The sequence below is a fragment of the Hemicordylus capensis genome, chromosome 9 (genome assembly GCF_027244095.1).
Source record: "Hemicordylus capensis ecotype Gifberg chromosome 9, rHemCap1.1.pri, whole genome shotgun sequence".
NCBI classification, from domain to species: Eukaryota; Metazoa; Chordata; class Lepidosauria; order Squamata; family Cordylidae; genus Hemicordylus; species Hemicordylus capensis.
The window spans coordinates 1,678,195-1,698,542 of NC_069665.1; the positions used below are offsets into that span (position 1 = coordinate 1,678,195).

The window sequence follows — 20,348 nt, forward strand, 5'->3', positions numbered from 1 at the left end:
CGGATAACTGTGGCATGTTCTGTTTCCCCACCCCAGGACTGGCTCCCCCTAACAAGCTCAGTGGGTGGGGAGCCATTGCTGCCTCCCGCTTCCCAGCAGCTCAGGTTGCTCCTTTCTCTCCTGTGCTGCCGGCAGGCTGCATGTTTGTCAGGTAGAGCTGCACACTGCTGATGAATGGCCAGTCTGCAGGCAGCATGGGGGAGAGAGAAGCCACCTGGGCTGCCAAGAAGTAGAGCCAATTGCGCCTCCTTTGGTGAAAGGGGCCATCACTTGGGTGCCAGTCGTGCTTCCCCCAACCCCGCCCCATAGCCCTCTGCTAGCCTCTGCGCTTGGGCACTGTTTCAGCTCCTCTTCTGCATCACTGGCCACAAGCTATACAAGTGAAAGGAGAGGCATCAGTCGAAGACCATCTGAGACAGAATCCTCTGTCTAGATTCCTCCAGGCAGCTAGAGGAGATTATCTTTTACTTCCCCTCCAGCTCCAAACCAGCACTTGCCTCACTAACCCAGAATTTAGGGAGCAGGTCAGGGGAGGGAGGTGGGGAGAGAATGGGCTCCCTCCCCACTGGAGCAACAAGAAAAGTAGGGAAACTTGAAAGGCTTTTTAATTGATATAATACATCCAGATCAGACAGGATTTGAACCAAAGAGATACATGAAAGACAATCTGAGATATATACTGAATGCGATAGGCGATATTTCAAGGAATAAGAGTTAAGTAGCAATGATTTTTTTGGAGGCAGAGAAAGCTTTTGACAATCTGGATTGGTCCTTCTTGTTTAAACTATTAGAAAGAATGAACTGTGGTCTGAATTTCCTTTCATGGATTCTAAGTATTTACCAGGAACAATCGGCAAAGATAATAGTGATGTTATCTAAAAAATCCTCTATTACGAAGGCTACTAGACAAGGGTGCCCCCTTTCACCACTATTATTTATTTTAGCTCTTGAACCATTGGTGACGAAGATAGGGCAGGAACAAAAAATTTCTGGAATTAACATAAAATAGAATTGTATGTTGATGATGTGGTTCTTACAATCACTCAGCCAAAGGGCTCTGGACTCAATAATGGGGCATATAAATCATTAGAGCATGGTTTCAGGCTATAAGATCAATAAAAATAAAAAGCAGATTCTTACATGGAACTTGTTCATGGAACTACAGAATTATTGTATCTGAAAGACAAGACTGGATTTCAACTAACAGAAAAACCAATCAAATATTTGGGGATTAATTTATCAGTGAATAATAAGAACTTGTTTAAGAATAATTCATTTACATGTAGCCTTTTTAGCAGATTTAACCAGGTGGAAAAAAATTCTTTCTTGGCTGGGAAGCATAGCGTCTATTAAAATGAATATTTTGCCAAGAATGAACAAATGATCCCTATTAAAATTGAAGATAAGACATTGAATCTGTGGCAGAGGTATATAAATTATTTGATCTGGGCCAACAAAAAACCAAGAATAAAGTTCAGGATCATGTAAGATGCAAAAGAGGACTGGCCATCCCTAATTTGAAACTATATCATCATGCCAGTTGTTTGACATGGATTTTGGACTGGATTAGAGAGCCATATGGTTCATTGATGGCTATGGTTGGATCAGATCTTTTCAAAGGGTTAGATAAGTATTTATGGATAAATATAAAAAGGAAAGATCATAACATAAAATCCCATACAATTAGAAGCAGTCTATACTACACGTTTGGGACAAATATAAGAACAGGGTAAGTGCAGATTTATCACTTTTGGCTTCTATTTTAAATATCTATTTCCACGAAGAAGAACATTCCAGAAATCTTGTCCAATGGAGAGTGAAGTCATACAACTTGCAAAGTTTAACTACAGGAAGAGCAAAAATGAAATCCATCCAGACTTTTGCTCTGGAATGGTCCAAAGAGCCCTCATGGTTTCAGTACTTACGAATTAGTACTATAGTGTAGAAAGAAATACAAAGACAAGGTGGCCAACTTAGAGACTTAACACAATCTGAAGTATTAATAACTAAAAACACCGATTATTTATTGGGATTGATATATAAATTGCTATTGAAATATGACTCAGAAACAAAACAAGTAAAAGATTATGATGAAGTGGATGCAAAATTTAAACAGGACAATTGACATGCAACAATGGGAATATCAATGGAAAGTGAAACATTAAATTTACAGCAAGTAGTACCTTAAGGGAAAACGGGTACAAAATGTATTACTGGTTGGTATATTACTCTTATGATGATTGCAAAGATGGATAGTAATTACTCTGGAGAAGATTGTTGGAAATGCAAGAGCCATGTGCGGACATGTTCATCATATGTGGTGGATGTGTAGTAAAGCACAACAATTCTGGGGGGGAAATTCACCATAAGATGCAAGAAATTTTAAACATAAATTTCCCTTATTCATCAGAGACTTTTTGTTAAATATGACTAAATCTTGTTTTCCTACTAAATATACATAGTTGTCTTTGTACATTATTACTGCAGCTAGGATTTTCTATAGCTTCCATGGCTAAGATTACTGCTTACTTACAGGACACTTCAGATGAAACATTTGCTTGAATTTGGGAACCTTTTATAAATTATAATTTAGCACAGAGTCAACACCCACATCCAAGATTTGGTTTATCTTTTTAGAACAGATGGTTAATTAAAGCATTCTCTTTGTGTTTTTTTAATTTTACTTGGTATAAGGGTGTTTCCCCCCCTCTTTCTGGAGGGTTGACAAGGGAGGGCTGTTGAATTCCTTATTGATGGAAGCAATTATGAGATAGATGTTCAAGAGATGTTAATGTGTGGTAACTGTGAAGTTACTTTTATCTTTTTGTTATGTTTCTTTTTCTATTTCTATTGTTTTGTTGGAAAAATAAAAAGATATTCAAAGGAAAGAAAAGTGGGGAAATTTGAGTGGTTGGGGGGAGATATGAGAGCAGTGGGAGGTGGCCATTCTCCATGACAGTGCTGGGTTCCAGGTTCTCACTTGTGCCCGGAATTAGGCTTGACATGTACTGAGCTGTTTTCTGAATACTGGAAAATCCCACCCCCAGTCTATTCCTGAAGCTGACTAGTGCTGTTGACCATGTCACTCTATATAATATAAGTATCTGAATGGTGTTTTTTTTTTTAAGTATGGAATGTGTTTCTTTTATAATAGCGCTTTGCTATAGATGGCATTGTTAAAATGTTGTTCTTTGCATGCCATCACACATTGTACTTGGTGGAGGAGTCCGGCCTTTTAGGCCTTGGGGCACCTCCATGGAATGCTCTGATGGGAACTGAAGTCCAGCACGAGCTGGTGTCCCACCCCGTCTGAGAGCCCTTTCCCCAGAGCCTCCTGGCGGGCCACTGTGTGGAACAGGATGCTGGACTAGATGGGCCGCCTTGGGCCTGATCCAGCCGGGGCTGTTCTTGTGTCATGAACCAATTTAGAACATCTTGGCAGTTCTTTTGTCCCAAATCTTCCACAGGTCGTGGTGGGGTGGGTGATGCTTCCCGTCACTCCCCCACCCACCCCAGAAACCCCATCCCTGTATGCCCTGTTCCCACAGTGGCACCACAGGTGGCTATTATTGGCATCTCTCGGACAGGCGCTTCCATCCATCATGCAACGCGATCCTGCGTGTCGCCTCGGCAGCGTCCCGCAGAGTTCGCCGTGGCTTCCTTGCTCCCCAGTCAGGGTGCCTTCCTCGGCTTGCCTGCCAGGCTGTGCCCGGGGCGGGCTTTCTCCCCAGCGAGCAGAGCAGGGCTGCTGCGCACCAGCTCCCTCCCCCGCGGCTGATTTGCAAGCTGCTGCTGCGGCTGCTTGGAGAACTCCTCGGGTGGACAAAAGCCGGCCTCTGCTGCGCGGCATCTTCTCGTCTAAAGACCCACCGACCCCGGAGCGAGTCGGGGTCACCGCCCAGGCTGCTGCAGACAGAGCAGGGAGAGAGGGGCGTCGCCGTCGCCGTGGGAAGGCGGCGCAGGAGAGGCGAGGGCGAGGGCGCTCGCTCGCCGCTGCTGCGCCTCCTCTGGCGGTTACTTGCCAGGCAAAGGCTGGGCGGCGGCGGCGGCGGCGGCTGCTGCGGGCGGCCCCTCCTCCTTCCCACCGTCCACTTCTGTCTGTGGCGCGCAATTGCCCAGCGGTGGTGGCCGCAGCAGAGGCAGGGCGGGGGGAGGGGGGGGGGCTTTCCTTGGGTTGCTGCTGCCGCCGCTGCCGCCGCCGCCGCCCCACCAGAGGACCCGGCTGCGCGGGCGGCGCCGAGGGCTCCTCTCGGGCAGGGAGGGAAGGGCCTCCCTCGCCGCCCCTCTGCCTGCCGGGCTCCTGCTTCCTGGGGTGGGGCCTCCTCCTCCTCCTGCTCCGCCTCCCTCCTGCCTGGGGCTGGGTGTGTGTGTGCAGCGGGGCTGAGCTGCTGCCGGGAACAAGATGCCGGCCAGACGAGCGGAGAAGAAGACGCTTCTGGCGGCCCTGATCCTCGCCGCCTGGGCCCCGGCAGCGGCAGCAGGGTTAAGCAGGCACGGTGAGCGCGCGGGACAGGCAGCAGCCCCCCTCCTTGCCGAAGTCGCCCGCGATGGGGCGGGGCGGGGGGCCGAGAATGCGCCCCCCGGTTTCCTCCTCCTCCTCCTCCGGCACCGCACCCCACTGAGAGCGCGCCGAGGGAGCGTCTCTCTCGCCTCCAGCGCCAGCCTGGCGGGGAGGGGAGGCAGTCGCAGCCCAGTCTGCGGCCGCGGCCAAGCGAACTGCAGCAGTCGGCAAGCCCTCCGCCGCGGCAGCTGCTCGAAGGACTCCGAACTCTGCACGGACCCCAGCAGCCCCAGAGCAGGCAGCAGAGCGCGGGGCTGCTGGAGAGGGTCGAGAGGGAGTCCTCGTCCTGGTGCGGGTGCCAAGGCGAGAGTGCGGGCCTGGCTCGCTCTCTCTCTCTCCCTCTCCGGAGAGAGGGCTCACACCTGTGGCGCCTTTCCCGTGTCCCCGCAGGGCCTCCAATCGCAGTTCCTCCCGATCTGCCCAGCTTGCCCTTCTCGTTTACTCCAGCCTCGCCGTAAGGAAAAACACAGTTCCATCATCCCACAGGTGCAGAAACACACATTGGCCTCCCGCTGGCTTAGCTTTCTCTCGTTCAGTCGGTGCCACTCCTCGGGCCTGCAGGTTCAGCAGAGAGCAACTGGGCTGGCTGAGACGAGCCCCACAGGAAGCCGGCATGATGGGGTTGAAGGGCTGGGGAAACAGGCCGGGGGGGGGGGCAGGCAATGCCAGAGATTAATCTACAGCAACTGGGCTGCTGTTGCTTTCCTTTTGACTGGCCCTCCCTCCGTCCCTCCTCCAAGAATAGAAACCCAGAAGGGAAAGTTTCGTCTGTCTGCGGTTTGAGCCAAGACATGATCCCAGCCAGGTGTGGTCCAGGATGGAATGAATCCATTCTCAAATTATGGGCGGGGGGAGAGCAGCAGCAGGTAGGAGGCCCTTCATGAAATCAACAAACTCCGGCCTTGTATCTGTTTCTCTTAGCCCAATGCTGGCCACTGTAGCCTTCCAAGAGCAGATGCTTCCCCTTCTTAGAAGGCTTCCTCTTGTAGCCTTGTTGTAAGAGTAGTGGTTAAAGAGGCTGCCACAGAAAGTCAGGGCCCCCTCATATCATTAACACATTGGATGGAACCCACTAATTCAGTGGGGAAAGACAGGTGCATTGTGCGATGTGTTCTGGAATAATGCATGCTCTCTTAACATGGTGCAATCTCTGGGATGGAGGAGGGTGGCTCCTCAATCATGCATCAATCATGGCAGTGCAAAAGATCCAAGCTCTGATGCCAAGGGTGTTGTGCTGTGCAGGGCGAGATCCTGCTCCCCCCGAAGTGCTTCTCAAATATGGGCGACTCCAGGGCCAAGAGAGCAACATCGGTGGTGTGGAGAGAAATGTCAGCATCTTCCTTGGAGTTCCCTTTGCAAAGCCGCCAGTGGGACCTTTGCGCTTTTCCCCGCCTCAGCCAGTCGAACCCTGGAGCAACGTCCGAGATGCAACCTCCTACCCACCCATGTAAGCCGTCAGCAGCCGGATGTTTGCAAAGGGTGGCTGCTGATCTCCTAGAGCTGTGGAAATGAGGTGGGGGTTTCAGCAGGGATAACTGTCCTCAGTTTTGGTGACACACTGTCTGTTCCCAGCAATGAAATACGGCAAGTGCCCTGCCTCCCTTTGCATCAGATCACCCCAGAGGTGCTATTAGGGGGTGGGGCATGGGCCCCAATGAATGACTCAGAGCCCCAGACCTCATCAGCGCCCCCCCCCTGACTTCTTCCAGGAAGGAAAAGCAGCAGTGGAGGCACCTGCGCAGAGCATGGAAGGGACCGCTGAGTCTGGCCACAGCTAGCTCTCTGAGCTGCTTCCATCTCCATATGCTGCATTAGAGACTTTAAAAAGCATATGTAATTGTTCTTGGAGGAAATATGATTGGGTTTAGTTATCAAAGTGGCAAGAAGGCTGTGGGGCCAGGCCCCAGGTTGTTTAAGCACCTGGATCACCCCATTCATTGGCCAACTTGGGCAGCCACCATTTCTCAGTCTGACCTCTTGCAAAATGGCCGTGGCGGTGTGACGTTTCTGGCAATGCTGTCCTGGAGGAGGGATGGCAGAGGGGAGCGTGAGTACCTGCCACGAACACAACAGGCACTTGCTACTTGAGTGTAAGTGCACATTTCTGATATTGTTAAGGTGCCTGCAGGATCCCGTGATGGGTCAGCAACTATCGGACGATTTTAGTTGCAGAAAGGAAAAGCTGTCTCTTCAAATCTCTGAGGACTGCCTCTACCTGAATATCTACATACCTGGAATGGCAGAGAGGAACAGAAAGTTACCTGTAAGCAAAAATGTCAGGTTCTAAAATATATATATATTTCAGTGAGACAAAGACTGAGTTTGCAGAAGTAGCTGGGGTGCAAGAGAATTGCCCACTGAATTAATATGTATTCCCTGCAAACTTCATGGCATGGAAGACCCTAAGTGGTTAAAAAAGGTTGTGTGTATGTATGTATGTATGTGTGTATGTATTAGATGTCTTGCCAGCTTTTCAGGGTGGAAACTCAGATTTCCCATTTTAGCTTGAATTGTTTTCTTCCAGATCATTTCTAAGTGTGTGGACTTTCATTCAAATAATATATAATATAAATCTCAAAATATAAACGATACAGAAGTACTATAAAATGATGTTACTATCAGTTCTTAAGATGCTGAGATATCCACTAAAATGCATCACAGTTGGCATACACTTAAATATCAATTGCCACGAAATCTGTCTCCAGTGCTTCCGTGACCTATCAAAATCTTTGAGTAGACACTTCTAATTAGGGGCTATGTTGGTTGGGCGCAGAGGTCGTCTCAGGGTGGGCAATCCTGGGGCCCTCAGTCCCTACCACAACCCGGGCTGCAGATGTCCACCACTCTCAATGGCGGCTGGCATTTTGCTCCAGGAGGGAAGCTTCTATCGCAACATGCAGACCCCCAAGTCATGACCCTAATATTCTGCATCGGAGCTGCTGGGATTGGTGGGCACTGGGCTGCGGACCGCTCAGCTCCGTGAAGCCGAAGCAGGCCTCCCAAATGCGACTCCTCTCATCCTGTGCCTGGCTCCTCTTCCTCTCCCTGTATTGACTGCTGCCAGGTGATGGTGTGGCTCCATGGAGGCGGACTGGCCGTTGGAGCAGCCTCCACCTATGACGGCTCCGCCCTGGCCGCCTTCGAGGAGGTGGTGGTTGTGGTCCTTCAGTACAGGCTTGGCATCCCAGGCTTTCTTAGGTAAGGCTCCAGATGCCACGTTTTCTCCAGCTGCTGGTACAAATTTGAGCGCAGTGTAACCTCTGCCAGGAAATGAAACCTTACAGCATGCGAACTTTAGAGAAGCCAGTACTTCATTGCCTCTGCCAACTTCCCAGTCCCGCTTCTGGGTCTGGGGTCTGCCTTTTCCTTTTGTTTTCAGATGGGACTTGCGTGCAGAGGGGCGTCTGCAGAAGTAATCCAGGTGGGAGGGGGACGATGTCCAGTGATTGCTGGTGAACTTGTGTTGGTGGGGCTATAGTTGGGGTGCATGGAGAGGGAGGGAGAGAGAGATTGTTTGCACATCAAGTGTTCCCCTACTGCAACACGTTTGTGTATTTTTCTTGCATATGCTTATGATGCACCAATCTCTACCCAGTGAACACTTTTATAGCTGCCACCCCCCAACTCCAGCCAAAGAGTTCCAGCTGCTGCCTTCAGAGTGCCTGATATGTAACACCTGCGGTTAGCCCTGTGACCTCTTGTGGCTGGAGGAGTTGCTGGGCTTCAGAGGCATACAAAGCTCTGAAGGCACACCTGAGGTGTGGCTGGCCTTTGGGGTGGGATTGAGGGCTGGGGTGGGAGTGAGGGTATGTCGTGGTGGGTGGAGGTCTGGGCTGGAGGGTTGTCCTTATCACCAGGCTCCCTCCCTCTGGACTTATTAAAGAAACAACTGAAAACCCATCTTTTTAGAAAGGCCTTTTCGTTTTTATTCTTTGTCTATTCCAGTAAGTTTTTAATCTGTAAATCTGATTGTAATTGAATTTTATTAATGTAGTCTTATGTTTAGCTGTTTTGTTGTCTCTGTGAACCACCCCAATCAGTATCATATCAGAGGGGCAGAAAATACTTGATCTTTGGAATGCCATAAATGCAAAAACAAATGTTGCTGTGGTTCTAAGGCAGGATCCCCAGGAGGTGTTGGACTACAACACCCATCAACCCCACCACAATGGTCTTTGGTTATTGTGTCAGGGGATGATGCAAGTTGTAGACCAGCACCACCTGGGGACTCAAGGGTGAGCCCCCAACTTCCAAGGCTTCACCTGACTCCTTGCCAACCATGACTGAGAGTTCTGCTTTTCCTCCAGCACCGGTGATGAATCTGCTCCTGGAAACTGGGGCTTTTTGGACCAAGTGGCAGCTCTCCAGTGGGTCCAAGAGAACATTGCACACTTTGGAGGAGATCCCGGATCTGTCACTATATTTGGAGAGTCTGCAGGAGGACAAAGTGTTTCCTTTCTTGTACGTCGGTCAACATTTTTTCTAACCAGTGTTGCTCTGATGGGCGCATCCTTCATGCTCTCACCGGTTGTCTTGGTCCCCAGATCATGTCTCCGCTGGCCAAAGGCTTGTTCCACAAGGCCATCTCACAAAGTGGAGTGCAGCCCATAGACTCCCTTGCCACCCAACCTGTGATCCCAGCAAAGGTAACATCTTTTTTCTACTAGCATTGATAAAAGGGCGAAAGTCACCTAGACAGCTTGTGGGGGAGTCCTTATTTCCTACGGTAACAAAGTTAGGATCAAGAGCCATTGAGTCCTATCCTCTGCTCTGACCCAAATGCTATTTCTCTATGAAAGGCAGAAAAGTTAAATAACAATAGTAGTAATAGTAGTAGTAGTAGTAATAGTAATAATAATAACAATAAAGAAAACAGTAGTGGTGTCAATAGTTGTTGGTGCCCTTGGTGTAGTACCAAAAGAACTTGAACACCATCTCAACACCTTGGGCATCAATAAAATCACAACACATCAACTGCAGAAGGCCACACTACTCGGGACAGCACAAATACTACGGCACTATCTTTAATTCTTTAGTTATCCTAGAACCTTGGAAAGGGCCCGATAATTAAAGTACCAAATCTAGTCAATAACATCTGGTAGACTGTGTGTAAGCATCATCATCATCATCATCATCATCAAAATAACAACAGGAAGTCAGTAATTTGCTTTCACCCCCGCAGGGGACACAAGCTGACCAGATTAGGGGCAACCCCCCACCAGCCCCCTAGCCATGCCAACCAGGGAGGAATAAAATGAGCAGAACTGCAAAGATGAAGCTTTTTAATTAATGTTGCAGGGGAACACTGCGGGACAGGATGGACTTCTGAGTCAGCATTACAGGGGAATCCTGGCTATGAGGCAGGGCATTTAATGGTACTAGAGAAAGACATGCTGTTCTGGTAGCTCCAAGTCTTAAACATTCACATCAATTTCGGAGGATGAATACAACTGAAGGAAGCCTGGGAGGGTGCGCGGCTGGGGGAGTCAGTCATGTGACTTGCCTCTGGGCCCCCCCCAAGGCAGTGGGCCCCCAGACAACTGTTTCCCCTTGCCCTATTATAGTTACACCCCTGCATCCTGCTCAGTCCGCCGACTGCTCCTCTGTCTGGCTCTGCCTTTCTGCTTGATGCCGCTGCCTCTTTTTAGACCCTGCCTGCATTGACCTTAGCCCTGCCTCCTCCCTGCTTCTTCCAACCCATCCCCAAGCCTTGATGGTGTGTTTGCTGACTGCAGGAAACGGCGGCCCTTGCTGGATGTGACCCTTCTGCCACCACTACTGAGACGCTTCATTGTCTCCGAGAAAAGACAGAAGAACAGATTCTAGAAACTACCCTGAAGCTGGTGAGTGAAACGGCAGAATGTTATTTTTCACCCTCACTTAGGCTGTTTCATGTTCACTGCAAAACTTACAATGTCATGGCAAAATATAAGCATTATTTCCTGATTATATCTTGGAGCTAAGTAGAACCATGGATCCAAATGTTAAGGAACAAATGGAGGATAATTTTGTCTGCCTAATTCTTCTTTTCGGGGAGGATGACCTCCTGAATCAAGCAGTTCTTCCGAGATAGGGCTTATCTTCCTGCCTCTGCTAGTGAGGGGGGAGCCCCACTGAGGTCTCGCCCTGCAAGACTGGAGAGCGGGGATTTTGTTTGTTGAGGTGGTGCTAAATGGTGGGCCTTGCCTATTGAAGGAGGAAAAGAAGGCTGTGCAGATCTCTGTGTGCTCCACCGACTTGCACTGGAGATGGGGAAGCAGCTGCAGGGAGAATGAGCAAAAAGCCCTTTTGCTCCGGAAGTGAGGCTCCCCACTTCCTCACTGCATTTCTTCCATTGTCAAGCCGCCCTTGCTGAATCAGAGCTATCGCCACCAAAGCAGAAAGGTGGAAGTAATTCCCATTGTCTTGCTCTCTGTACACAGCCTCTTTATCATACAAGAGGACCATAGTTGTATTTATTTATGCATGCATTTATATCCCGCTCTTCCTCCAAGGAGCCCAAAGCAGTGTACATGGTTATATTTATCTTTACAACAACCCTGTGATGTAGGTCAGGCTGAGAGATAGGTAACTGACCCAGAGTCACCCAGTGAGTTTCATGGCTGAAGGGGGATTTGAACTCGGGTCTCCCTGGTCCAAGAACTATTGCCAATGTACTTAGCATATTGCCCTTCTAGAGCAGGGTTTCTTAACCTTGGGCCCCCAGATGTTGTTGGACTACAACTCCCATCATCCCCAGACATGGCCTTTGTGGCTGAGGCTGATGGGATTTGTAGTCCAACAACATCTGGGGGCCCAAGGTTAAGAAACCCTGCTCTAGAGAATGCCAAGCAGAGAGAGATCATGTCTGTTCTGCAGTGCCACCTTCCTAATCAAATCTAAGCAGCGCGACATAGAGGAGATACTTCTAAATAACTTCTTCTGTTACAGGGTTTCTTGACATTGGATATAAATGGCAAAGAGGTAAGATCTTCTGCCTTTGGGCTCCATGCATGGGTCTGAGCTCATGTTGCCTGGTATGAGCAGGAGGCCCTATGCCGGTGTCAGTTTCAGGTGCCCTCAGCTGTATCCTGGAGCAGAAGATGAGGAGGGCAAGCAGCATCCCGTGGAAAGCCAGCTGTCTGTCTGATGCTCATTGCAGCCAGCCTTGCAGACTCTGTTTCATGTGCCATTCCCCTGCTGCCAGTTGTGTGGGTGATGTGCCACAGATCATCAGACCCCTAAACCGCCCAGAGTTGATTCCAAACATGTTCCTGCTCCAAGCAGAAATGTCTCTGGGTCCCTTTTCCACTCCCCATTCTGAGTCTTTCTGGTCATGTCATGCATATATCATGCAACGCGATATATGCATGACATACTTACGCACGCTAATTTGTGCAGTGGAGCAAACCGCGTGGAAGATTCTGAAGAAACGAGAGACACAGAGCAGCCAGGCTATCTCTCCCGCCCCCGTCCCCCTGCAAAGAGGAGAACCACCCTCCTTACTGTGCTGATGCAGAGAGGAGATGCCCCAGCCTAAAGGTCACTTTATTGAGCTCTGAGGATCACAGACGTGTGAACTACAGAATGGGCAAAATAGACCTCTTTGAATGGTCATGTGAATAAGCTCCCGGAATCAAGTTTAGAACTCTTCATATGTGCTCACGGTGTGTTATCCCTTCGTTGTCATCACTTGTTATTGGCGACAGCAGATACCAGGTTGCTTGATCTTCCATAACGTCCACTTTTCCTTTCCAGACCGCTATATTTATGCCTGTAGGAGCAGATGGTGTGTTTCTTCCCAAGAACCTCCAGCAACTTCTGACTGCAAAGGAGATCAATGGGGTCCCATATATGATTGGAGTCAATAACCAAGAGTTTGGCTGGCTGTTGCCTACTGTATGTTTTTAAATATATATATTTCTCTGCCTTCTGGGAGAGGCACAGGACACACCATGAGGCTGATGTTCTGTTTAACTTCTTTTTAGATGTTGCAGTTTCCCGATTTCGCAAAGGGGCTGAGCAGAGAAACCATCACTTATATCCTACAGCATTTGGAACCCTTAACAGTAAGAGAGCCCAGGGAGAGGCAGCCAAGAAGCTCAGAGCCATGGCTGCATGGGGGAAGTCTTCTCGGCTAAGACTGAGCAAAGGCATAAAGTCAGGGAAATTTAAGCAACCTAAATGAGAAACTTACATAGGAGCAGGTTCCATTCACCAGCACAGAGTCTAGCTGCAGAGACCCCTGTAGCCTTTACAATCACATTAGTTGATGGTAGCTGAAAAGTATACACCCAATGTTCATAGGAACATAGGAAGCTGCCATATACGGAGTCAGGCCCCAGGTCCATCTAGCTCAGTATTGTCTACACAGACTGGCAGCGGCTTCTCCAAGGTTGCAGGCAAGAGGAGTCTCTTGCAGCCCTATCTTGGAGATGCAGCCAGGGAGGGAATTTGGAACCTTCTGCTCTTCCCAGAGCGGCTCCATCCCCTCAGAGGAATATCTTACAGTGCTCACACATCTATCCAAATGCAAACCAGGGTGGACCCTGCTTAGCAAAAGGGACAAGCCACAAATGGCTGCTGTTTGTGTGTGTTTTAGAATTGTGCCAGCGAAATGTGTTACTCTCCTCCTCACCACGCAGTGCTTCCCAGACCAAACAGTACCCACCAAGACTAATTTTCTAATTTTTTAAGATAAAAGGGCCACTTCTGGTCCACTTCCACATTAAGCATGTCTTCTAAAGATGCTTAATTGTCATGTGTAGTTCTGGCTCTTTGCCATCGTTGTAAATGATGCCAGCGTGGTGTCGTGGTTAGTGCGCTGGACTAGGACTGGGGAGACCTGAGTTCAAATCTCCATTTAGCCATGATACTTGCTGGGTGACTTTGGGCCAGTCGCTTCTCTCTCAGCCTAACCTACTCCACAGGGTGGTTGTGAGGAGAAAATTAACTATGTACACCTCTCTGGGCTCCCTGAAGGAAGAGCAGGATATAAAATGTAAAATAAAAACAAAAAGAGCTCTGTAACTTAGTACTCTAGGCTGCCAGCAGATGGTGCAGAGAGTTGTCCAGGGAAGGACTGCTGAAGAGAAGCATCCTCTGCCGTTGGTCAGTCGGAGGCCCACGGGCCACTGAGAGGTTGGACCTCCTGCGGCCTCCCAGTTAGAAAGACTATCATATCAAGCGACCCATTCAGGCAGAGAAGCCGCGGCTTCAGGGAGCTAGCCTCCCATTCTCTGCCAAAAAGGAACTTGGCTTTTGACTGCCAGGTGCCCCAGGAATGCTGAAATGAGGGGTTTAGCCGGAGATCTCAGAGCTGCTGCCGCATTTGTAGCATAATCTGTTAGGGCTCTTTTGACCGAAAGGCAGGGTATAAACCTTCAAATGAAGAAAGATACCTGAACAAAGAGACTTCCATTACCACTTCAGCAGTGTCTGCTTTTCCCTCTAGAATGTCCCTCCTGAGTATGTTGACATCTTAGTAGATGAATATCTGAGAGAGGCAGAGAAACCTTCCCAACTCCGAGACCGTTTTCTCGACTTGCTAGGGGATGTGACATGCGTGGTCCCCTCCGTCCAGATGGCCAGATACTACAGAGGTGGGTTTCCCACTACTGAGAGGCAAACCACATATGGCGCAGGAGAGCGATCCGTGATCCAGTCTCCTGACTTAAAGAATAAAATAAAGCAACTGCACTGGACTCTCATTTGGATGGGGGCAGCAGTGCTGGGGACAGGATCTTTAAGCCTCCCCCTGTGGGAACAACAAAAACCTTTGGAGGGTTCAGCAAGATACTGTAGGCACCCACAAAGAGAGAACCTGCACTTACTCAAGCAACTTTTAATAAAATATATGGAATGACAGTGTTGCTAAATAGTATGTTTACTTATGTCATGATTTGTTTGGAATGTTAGAATTTGTGTGTGTGTACACACACACACACACACACACACTGCATTAATGTGTTAGATTTCATTGAGATAACCTTCTAACATGGGACTATAGAGCAATGTTTTTATGATAAGTTATGACATTATATTAAATAAGTAAATTTAGCGTTTAGCAATACTGTCATTCCTTATATTTGATGAGAAGTTTCTTGAGTGAGTGCAGGGTTCTTTGTGGATGGTTATGAGGCTTCCCCTGTGCCATTTTCAACATCAAAATCACACCCGCCTATGCCGAGTCTTGGTAACAGTGTGTGTCTGTTTTCCCTGCTGCCTGGCTGCCAGTGTGGGGTGTGTATTAGGTGATTTAGTTCTGGGAAAGAGTGTGGAAGAAAGGCTTTAGCACCTTGTTCCCCTCCAGCCAATGCTCTGGTAAAAATCACAGCCCACACACTGGAGTGTTAAAATAATTCATGGGAAATCTGAGCATAGATCTTCATCTCACATGTGGTTTGGCATTGATTCCGTTAATCAAAAGGTCCAAATTCAGTCCTAAAATCATTGCTAACAATTACATTAAAAAGCAATGGAAGACATCTCCAGATGAATGTGTTTATGACTGGCCAGGAGAAAGGATTCTGCTGATTTTTCTTGGCCTCTTAGCATCACCCATCTATTTCCACCCCCCCCACACACACACACACACCTTTCTAAGCCCAGCCCTGTGCAGTGATTGGCACAGTGCTGTCTGGTGTGCTCAGGATCTTTCTATGGCCATAAGTATGTTAACAGGTATATTTAATATAGTAAAACACCTTTCTTTCTCTGTATATGTACCACTGATGTCTCCCTACCGACTTTGTTCCTAAAAATGGAGCGCATTTTCCAAATGTCTCTCTTTGATCTGTCAAATGTTGGAGGGAATGTTGGGTCAGGATTGTGGTACCCAACCTGACAACACCAGTGAAATGGATTCCATTCCCCTCCATTCTAGACACAGTAGTATTGGATTACTCCAGGGGTTCTTAACCTTGGTTCCCCAGATTATGCTGGACTACAACTTCCATCATCCACAGGCACAAATGGCCAACTGAGAGCCTTCAGCCACTGGCTGGGGATCATGGGAGTTGTAGTCCAACAACATCTGGGGACCCAACATCTGGGGAACCCTGGATTACTGTCCTTGTTTTAGGAAAATGTCACTGTCATTTGGAATGCCTTTCTCATGCTTATATTTTATTAGATGCTGGCCATCCAGTCTACTTCTATGAATTCCAGCACCGGCCAAGTTCACATGCAGGCCTAAAACCAGACTATGTTCAATCAGATCATGGTGATGAAATTGGATTCATCTTTGGGAAGCCCTTCTTAGCAGGTTAGATGTTAGTGCTTTCTAAAGGGGGGTTGGCCAGCATAGGAGTGGTGACCATTCATTCCTCTGGAGGACATTGTGGCTGCCATGACACTTCTTATGCTGCCATAATCTTGTGCTCCTTGGAATTGGGATTAGCTTTTCTGTTTTTAATGGGGTTGCAACGACTGGGCAGGAGAACAGATTTGTTTCAGTTGCCACAGTAGTTAATTTGAGCTGCTGTACATGCAGCGCTAACATATCTTCAGTGTGTGAACCAGTTTTTAACTATTATGATGTCAGCCCATCCCAGGGTTGATGTGGGGACAAGCAGCACTGGTTATCATCCTGCCACAGAAGCATCAGAAGTTCTATGGAAGTGGCACTGCAGTTATAAGAGAAGCCACTCCAGCGGCTCTTTCGTGAAGCCCTTTTGGTGTGCCATGAGGCCATCCAGTCATTGGATGGGTATCCCAGTGAGACCCTTGCACTGAGGGAAAAGCCAGGGTGGGTGTGCCCAGGCTGCCCAGCCCAGCCCACCATCTCCCTAGCGATTCCCCACCACTTTAGACCTTCATGTTGTCCCTGCAGGCAATGCTACAGAAGAAGAGAAACATCTCAGCAGAAAGGTCATGCGCTACTGGGCAAACTTTGCACGTACTGGGTATGATTAACTTTTCAATTCATTCAATAAACCACAGCTTCATTCAAAATATTAATCAGGGTGCCCAGAGTGAGCCAGGGCCATAGAAAAGGCTGCACTGGCAGATTTTAGATGGTCCGATCACTTCTCGCAGATCCCTGATCAGTACAAATATGATGAATATTTATATATTGCTTTTCAACATAAGTCCCCAAAGCGGTTTACATAGATATAAATAAATAAAAATGGCTCCATCCCCGAAGGGCTCACAATCTAAAAAAAGAAACATAAGATAGACACCAGCAACAGCCACTGGAGGGATGCTGTGCTGGGGATGGATAGGGCTAGTTGCTCTCCTCCTGCTCAATAAAGAGAATCACCGCTTTGAAAAGGTGCCTCTGCTCAGTTAGCAGGAGCCAATGTCATGTGCACTTAAGTCCTATTAAGACACTGTGTCATATATGTGGACAGATGTGTGCACATATGTGCATGTGTGGGTGTGAATGTACATGTGTTCATTTTACATGTGTGCCAGGACATAGAAATAGAGTGTGCTGCTATATGTGCACTGAATGTGTGTGTGTATATATGTGACTGCATTCAATCACACAATCTGTCTTGCAGTAAGGGCATGTGAATATGAATCCTGTCCTAGATATAAATGCACTGGATGGGTGTGGAGAAATTGCTCTTCAGCTGCCTGCCAGTAAAGTGGAAATAGCGACCCGTTTCCCGGCGCTCGTAGAGATGAAAGAAATATGGGCAGCATAAAGAGCACAAAAGGCTCTGTGCTATTCTGGACCAGAAATGTCCTTGCCAGTGTTCCCTCTAACAGGGATTCCCAGGTGTTGTTGACTACAACTCCCAGGATCCCCAAGCAAAAGCCATTGCAGCTGGGGATTCTGGGAGTTGTAGTCAACAACCTCTGGGAATCCCTGTTAGAGGAAACACTGGTCCTTGCACATAATAACTCCCCTATCAGGGACAGAGCGAGGCAACAGAGGGAGCCCTTAAGTGGCTGCAGGGGTGGCTGGCAGGAAAAGAGTGCCCAGCGAAGGGGGAGAAACTCAGCAATCCACCCCGTGACTCACTGCCCTGAGGAGCTCCCAGACAGGAGTGCTCTTGTCTTCATCGGGTCACTGGCTGACCTGTTTCCAGCTGCCTGATACCAAATCGGGCCATTTGGGTCCACCTGGCTCCGTATTGCCCACAGTAGCTGGCAGCTGCTCTCTGGGGCTAGAGCCTGTGGCTTCTTGCATGCAGAAGAACGGATGCTCTGCCTCAGAACTACTGCCCTTCCCCAGTGCCTAGTACAGTGGGAACCAAATGTCTACAAGAAAGAGCTTGGCTCATATTTGGTACATCAAGAGCTACCTTTAACTGACCCAAGAGATTGTGATGGGAAATTGGGGCACAGGCTGCCCCCTTGCATCTCCTGCCCAAGCCATTTGGGGATGTACAGATCAAAGCCGGTTGACTGAGCTGGGCCTGGAAGCCTACGAGGATGGGGCTCTAGGGACCTGCAAACCCTCGAGAGTGCGGGCCGAACATATTCTGGCATTCCACTGCTGGCAAGAGACTGCCAGGGAAGCACAGTGTTAGCTTGCAGGTTCAACAGCAGACTAATTCTCTGTCTTCTCATGGCAAACAGAGATCCTAATGGCGATGGCCTGGTAACGTGGCCAGCATATGACCTGAACGAGCAATACCTGGAAATGGGCTTGAAGCAGAAGCCAGCCCAGAAACTGAGAGACACACACGTGATGTTCTGGACCGAGATCCTGCCCCAAAAGACGGCTGGACGCAAGAAAGAACACAGCGAGCTGTGACATGAAGCCTGGATGGGCCTGCTGGAGCGTGTGGAGCATCAGGGGAAAGCAGCAGGAGGAGCAGAGAACAGTAACCACCACAGAGTTGTGTGACTAGTGCTCTTGTGCGCCTCTTGCTCATTTGCAGGAGAAATGCCCTGTGGATTAGGCCCCGTGGCTCAGACCTGTCTGTTCCTACAGCACCTGCCACCGCCACTCTGCTTTACCCCCCACCCCACCCCGGAGGCAAACAGAAATAGTGGTGGCGGGGAGATGTTGGTTGCCCTGCCCCTTGCGTTTGACATCACACTGGGGGGCGTGGCTTAGGGTGCTGGGGGTGCACGTGCTTTGCGTGTGATGGGGAGGTCCCCAAAGAGGATTTTGTCCCCTGGCCCCCAGGGTGTCGCTAAGCCCATGTGCCCAAGGTATCCCTCCTCTGCATGGCAATGCTGCCTGTGGTGTCAAGGAAATCCTGGCTCCAGGTGACAAGCAGGGAAGAGCCTTGCAAAAGGCAGCTTTTGGTCACAGTGAAGCAGTCCAGAGAGCTGCCTTGCCACGAGCAAAGGGCGGCGAGAGGCGAAACTGCCCCTCAAGAGCCACATGACATCATCTCTCCACCAGCTGTGCTTTGTTTAAAAATGGCAAGGTCTTCTAGTATGTGCAAATAGGAGGAGAGAGATGGCTTCCTTCCAGAGGAGAATTGTTTGTGGTTCTCAGACCAGCCCAACTCGTGTGCATTCCCGCCATATTTCCAAGCACATCCTGATTATGTCTGCAACAGCAACAAGTTGAGTAAAGCTGTATTGTGGAAAATAAGGGATGTGTGGTCGTTATTAGTGGGTTTACATTTTATCCTGCCTTTCCAAGTGACGTCTATGTAATTGAACTATATGCTACTGAATAAATGAGGGACAAATGCTGTCCCTATAAGGACCAACATTTCATCTCTGAAATGAGGGACCTACTCAGGGTGTGACGTACATACCCACCCCCATTATCCTCACTCACAACAGCCCTGCAAAGTAGGTTAGGCTGAGAGTTGAGACTGAGTTTCATGGGTATTTGAACTCTGGTCTCCTTAGCCCAGGCGTGCTCACCTTAAGGCCCCCAGCTGTTTTCTGACTACAACTCCCATATTACAACCAGTGTTCCCTCTAACAGGGATTCCCAGATGTTGTTGACTAAAACTCCCAGGATCCCCAGCCAAAGGCCACTGCAGCTGAGGATCCTGGGAGTTGGAGTGAACCACATCTGGGAATCCCTGTGATGTGTTTAGAAAACCAAAGAAACTCCATGTTTGCCCAGAATACCTCATTCTAACTTGAGTAACCCCAGCCCACCTCAGGGACATCACTGCCTCATGACTGGAGTCATTATCTCTCTCCAGCTAAAATGTATCTATGAAACATGCTGAGACAGCCAAGCTTCCCATTGTAAGAAAACAGGATTTAACCAAATAAGGAGTAATCACCCGATGAACAATGAATCATTCACATGCGTACTAGACACTTGAGCCATGTGTACTGTGTAAGGTGTCAGCATCATTAGATTGTCTGTATAACTGTAAGATGCACCTATAACCAAACTCTGGTTTGAGAGTGTTAGCCTATTGATTACCTATTGCTGACTGCAGTAGCAATAAACCTCAATTAATAATTCCCAATCCTTGTGTCTGACTGATTGGCTAAATGGACCCAGGAACGAACCCCATTCACATCATCATGGGAGAGGAGAGCTGGTCTTGTGGTAGCAAGCATGACTTGTCCCCATAGCTAAGCAGGGTCTGCCCTGGTTGCATCTGAATGGGAGACTAGATGTGTGAGCACTGCAAGAGATTCCCCTCAGGGGATGGAGCAGCTCTGGGAAGAGAAGAACGTTTCAAGTTCCCTCCCTGGCAGCTTCTCCAAGATTGGGCTGAGAGATTCCTGCCTGCAACCTTGGAGAAGACAATACTGAGCTAGATAGACCAATGGTCTGACTCAGTATATGGCAGTTTCCTATGTTCCTATCTGTTAGAGGGAACAGTGACTACAACTCCTGCTGCAGCAGTAGCAGCCAATAGCCAGGGATTATGGGAGTTGTGGGCCAACATCTGCAGGAGGGCGGAAGTTGAGC

The 20,348-nt window shown here is 48.7% G+C and overlaps 1 protein-coding gene across 4 annotated transcripts; it reads left to right on the forward strand.

Moving 5' to 3' along the window:
* Positions 1 to 3,674: 3,674 nt before the first annotated feature.
* Positions 3,675 to 19,896, forward strand: LOC128334296 (fatty acyl-CoA hydrolase precursor, medium chain-like). 4 transcript variants are annotated; one of them, XM_053270928.1, is made up of 15 exons: positions 3,680 to 4,496; positions 4,952 to 5,047; positions 5,804 to 6,008; positions 6,680 to 6,824; positions 7,626 to 7,759; positions 8,869 to 9,022; positions 9,106 to 9,207; positions 10,297 to 10,404; positions 11,492 to 11,524; positions 12,299 to 12,439; positions 12,529 to 12,609; positions 13,995 to 14,142; positions 15,675 to 15,806; positions 16,374 to 16,446; positions 18,077 to 19,896. In XM_053270928.1, coding segments are annotated over exons 3-15 (1,431 nt in total). In that variant the 5' UTR covers positions 3,680 to 4,496; positions 4,952 to 5,047; positions 5,804 to 6,006; the 3' UTR covers positions 18,255 to 19,896. The 4 variants fall into 4 exon arrangements, with proteins under 4 accessions (XP_053126900.1, XP_053126901.1, XP_053126903.1 ...); XM_053270925.1 differs by lacking the exon at positions 4,952 to 5,047 and having other exon boundaries at positions 3,675 to 4,496; XM_053270926.1 differs by lacking the exons at positions 4,952 to 5,047; positions 5,804 to 6,008 and having other exon boundaries at positions 3,679 to 4,496.
* Positions 19,897 to 20,348: the final 452 nt, after the last annotated feature.

Coding starts and splice junctions, on each gene's coding strand:
- LOC128334296 (XM_053270925.1), top strand. CDS start 4,403: ATGCCGGCCAGACGAGCGGAGAAGAAGACGCTTCTGGCGGCCCTGATC. Junction 6,009..6,679: donor GCAACCTCCTACCCACCCAT/GTAAGCCGTCAG, acceptor GATATTGTTAAG/GTGCCTGCAGGATCCCGTGA. Junction 6,825..7,625: donor AGAGGAACAGAAAGTTACCT/GTAAGCAAAAAT, acceptor GACTGCTGCCAG/GTGATGGTGTGGCTCCATGG.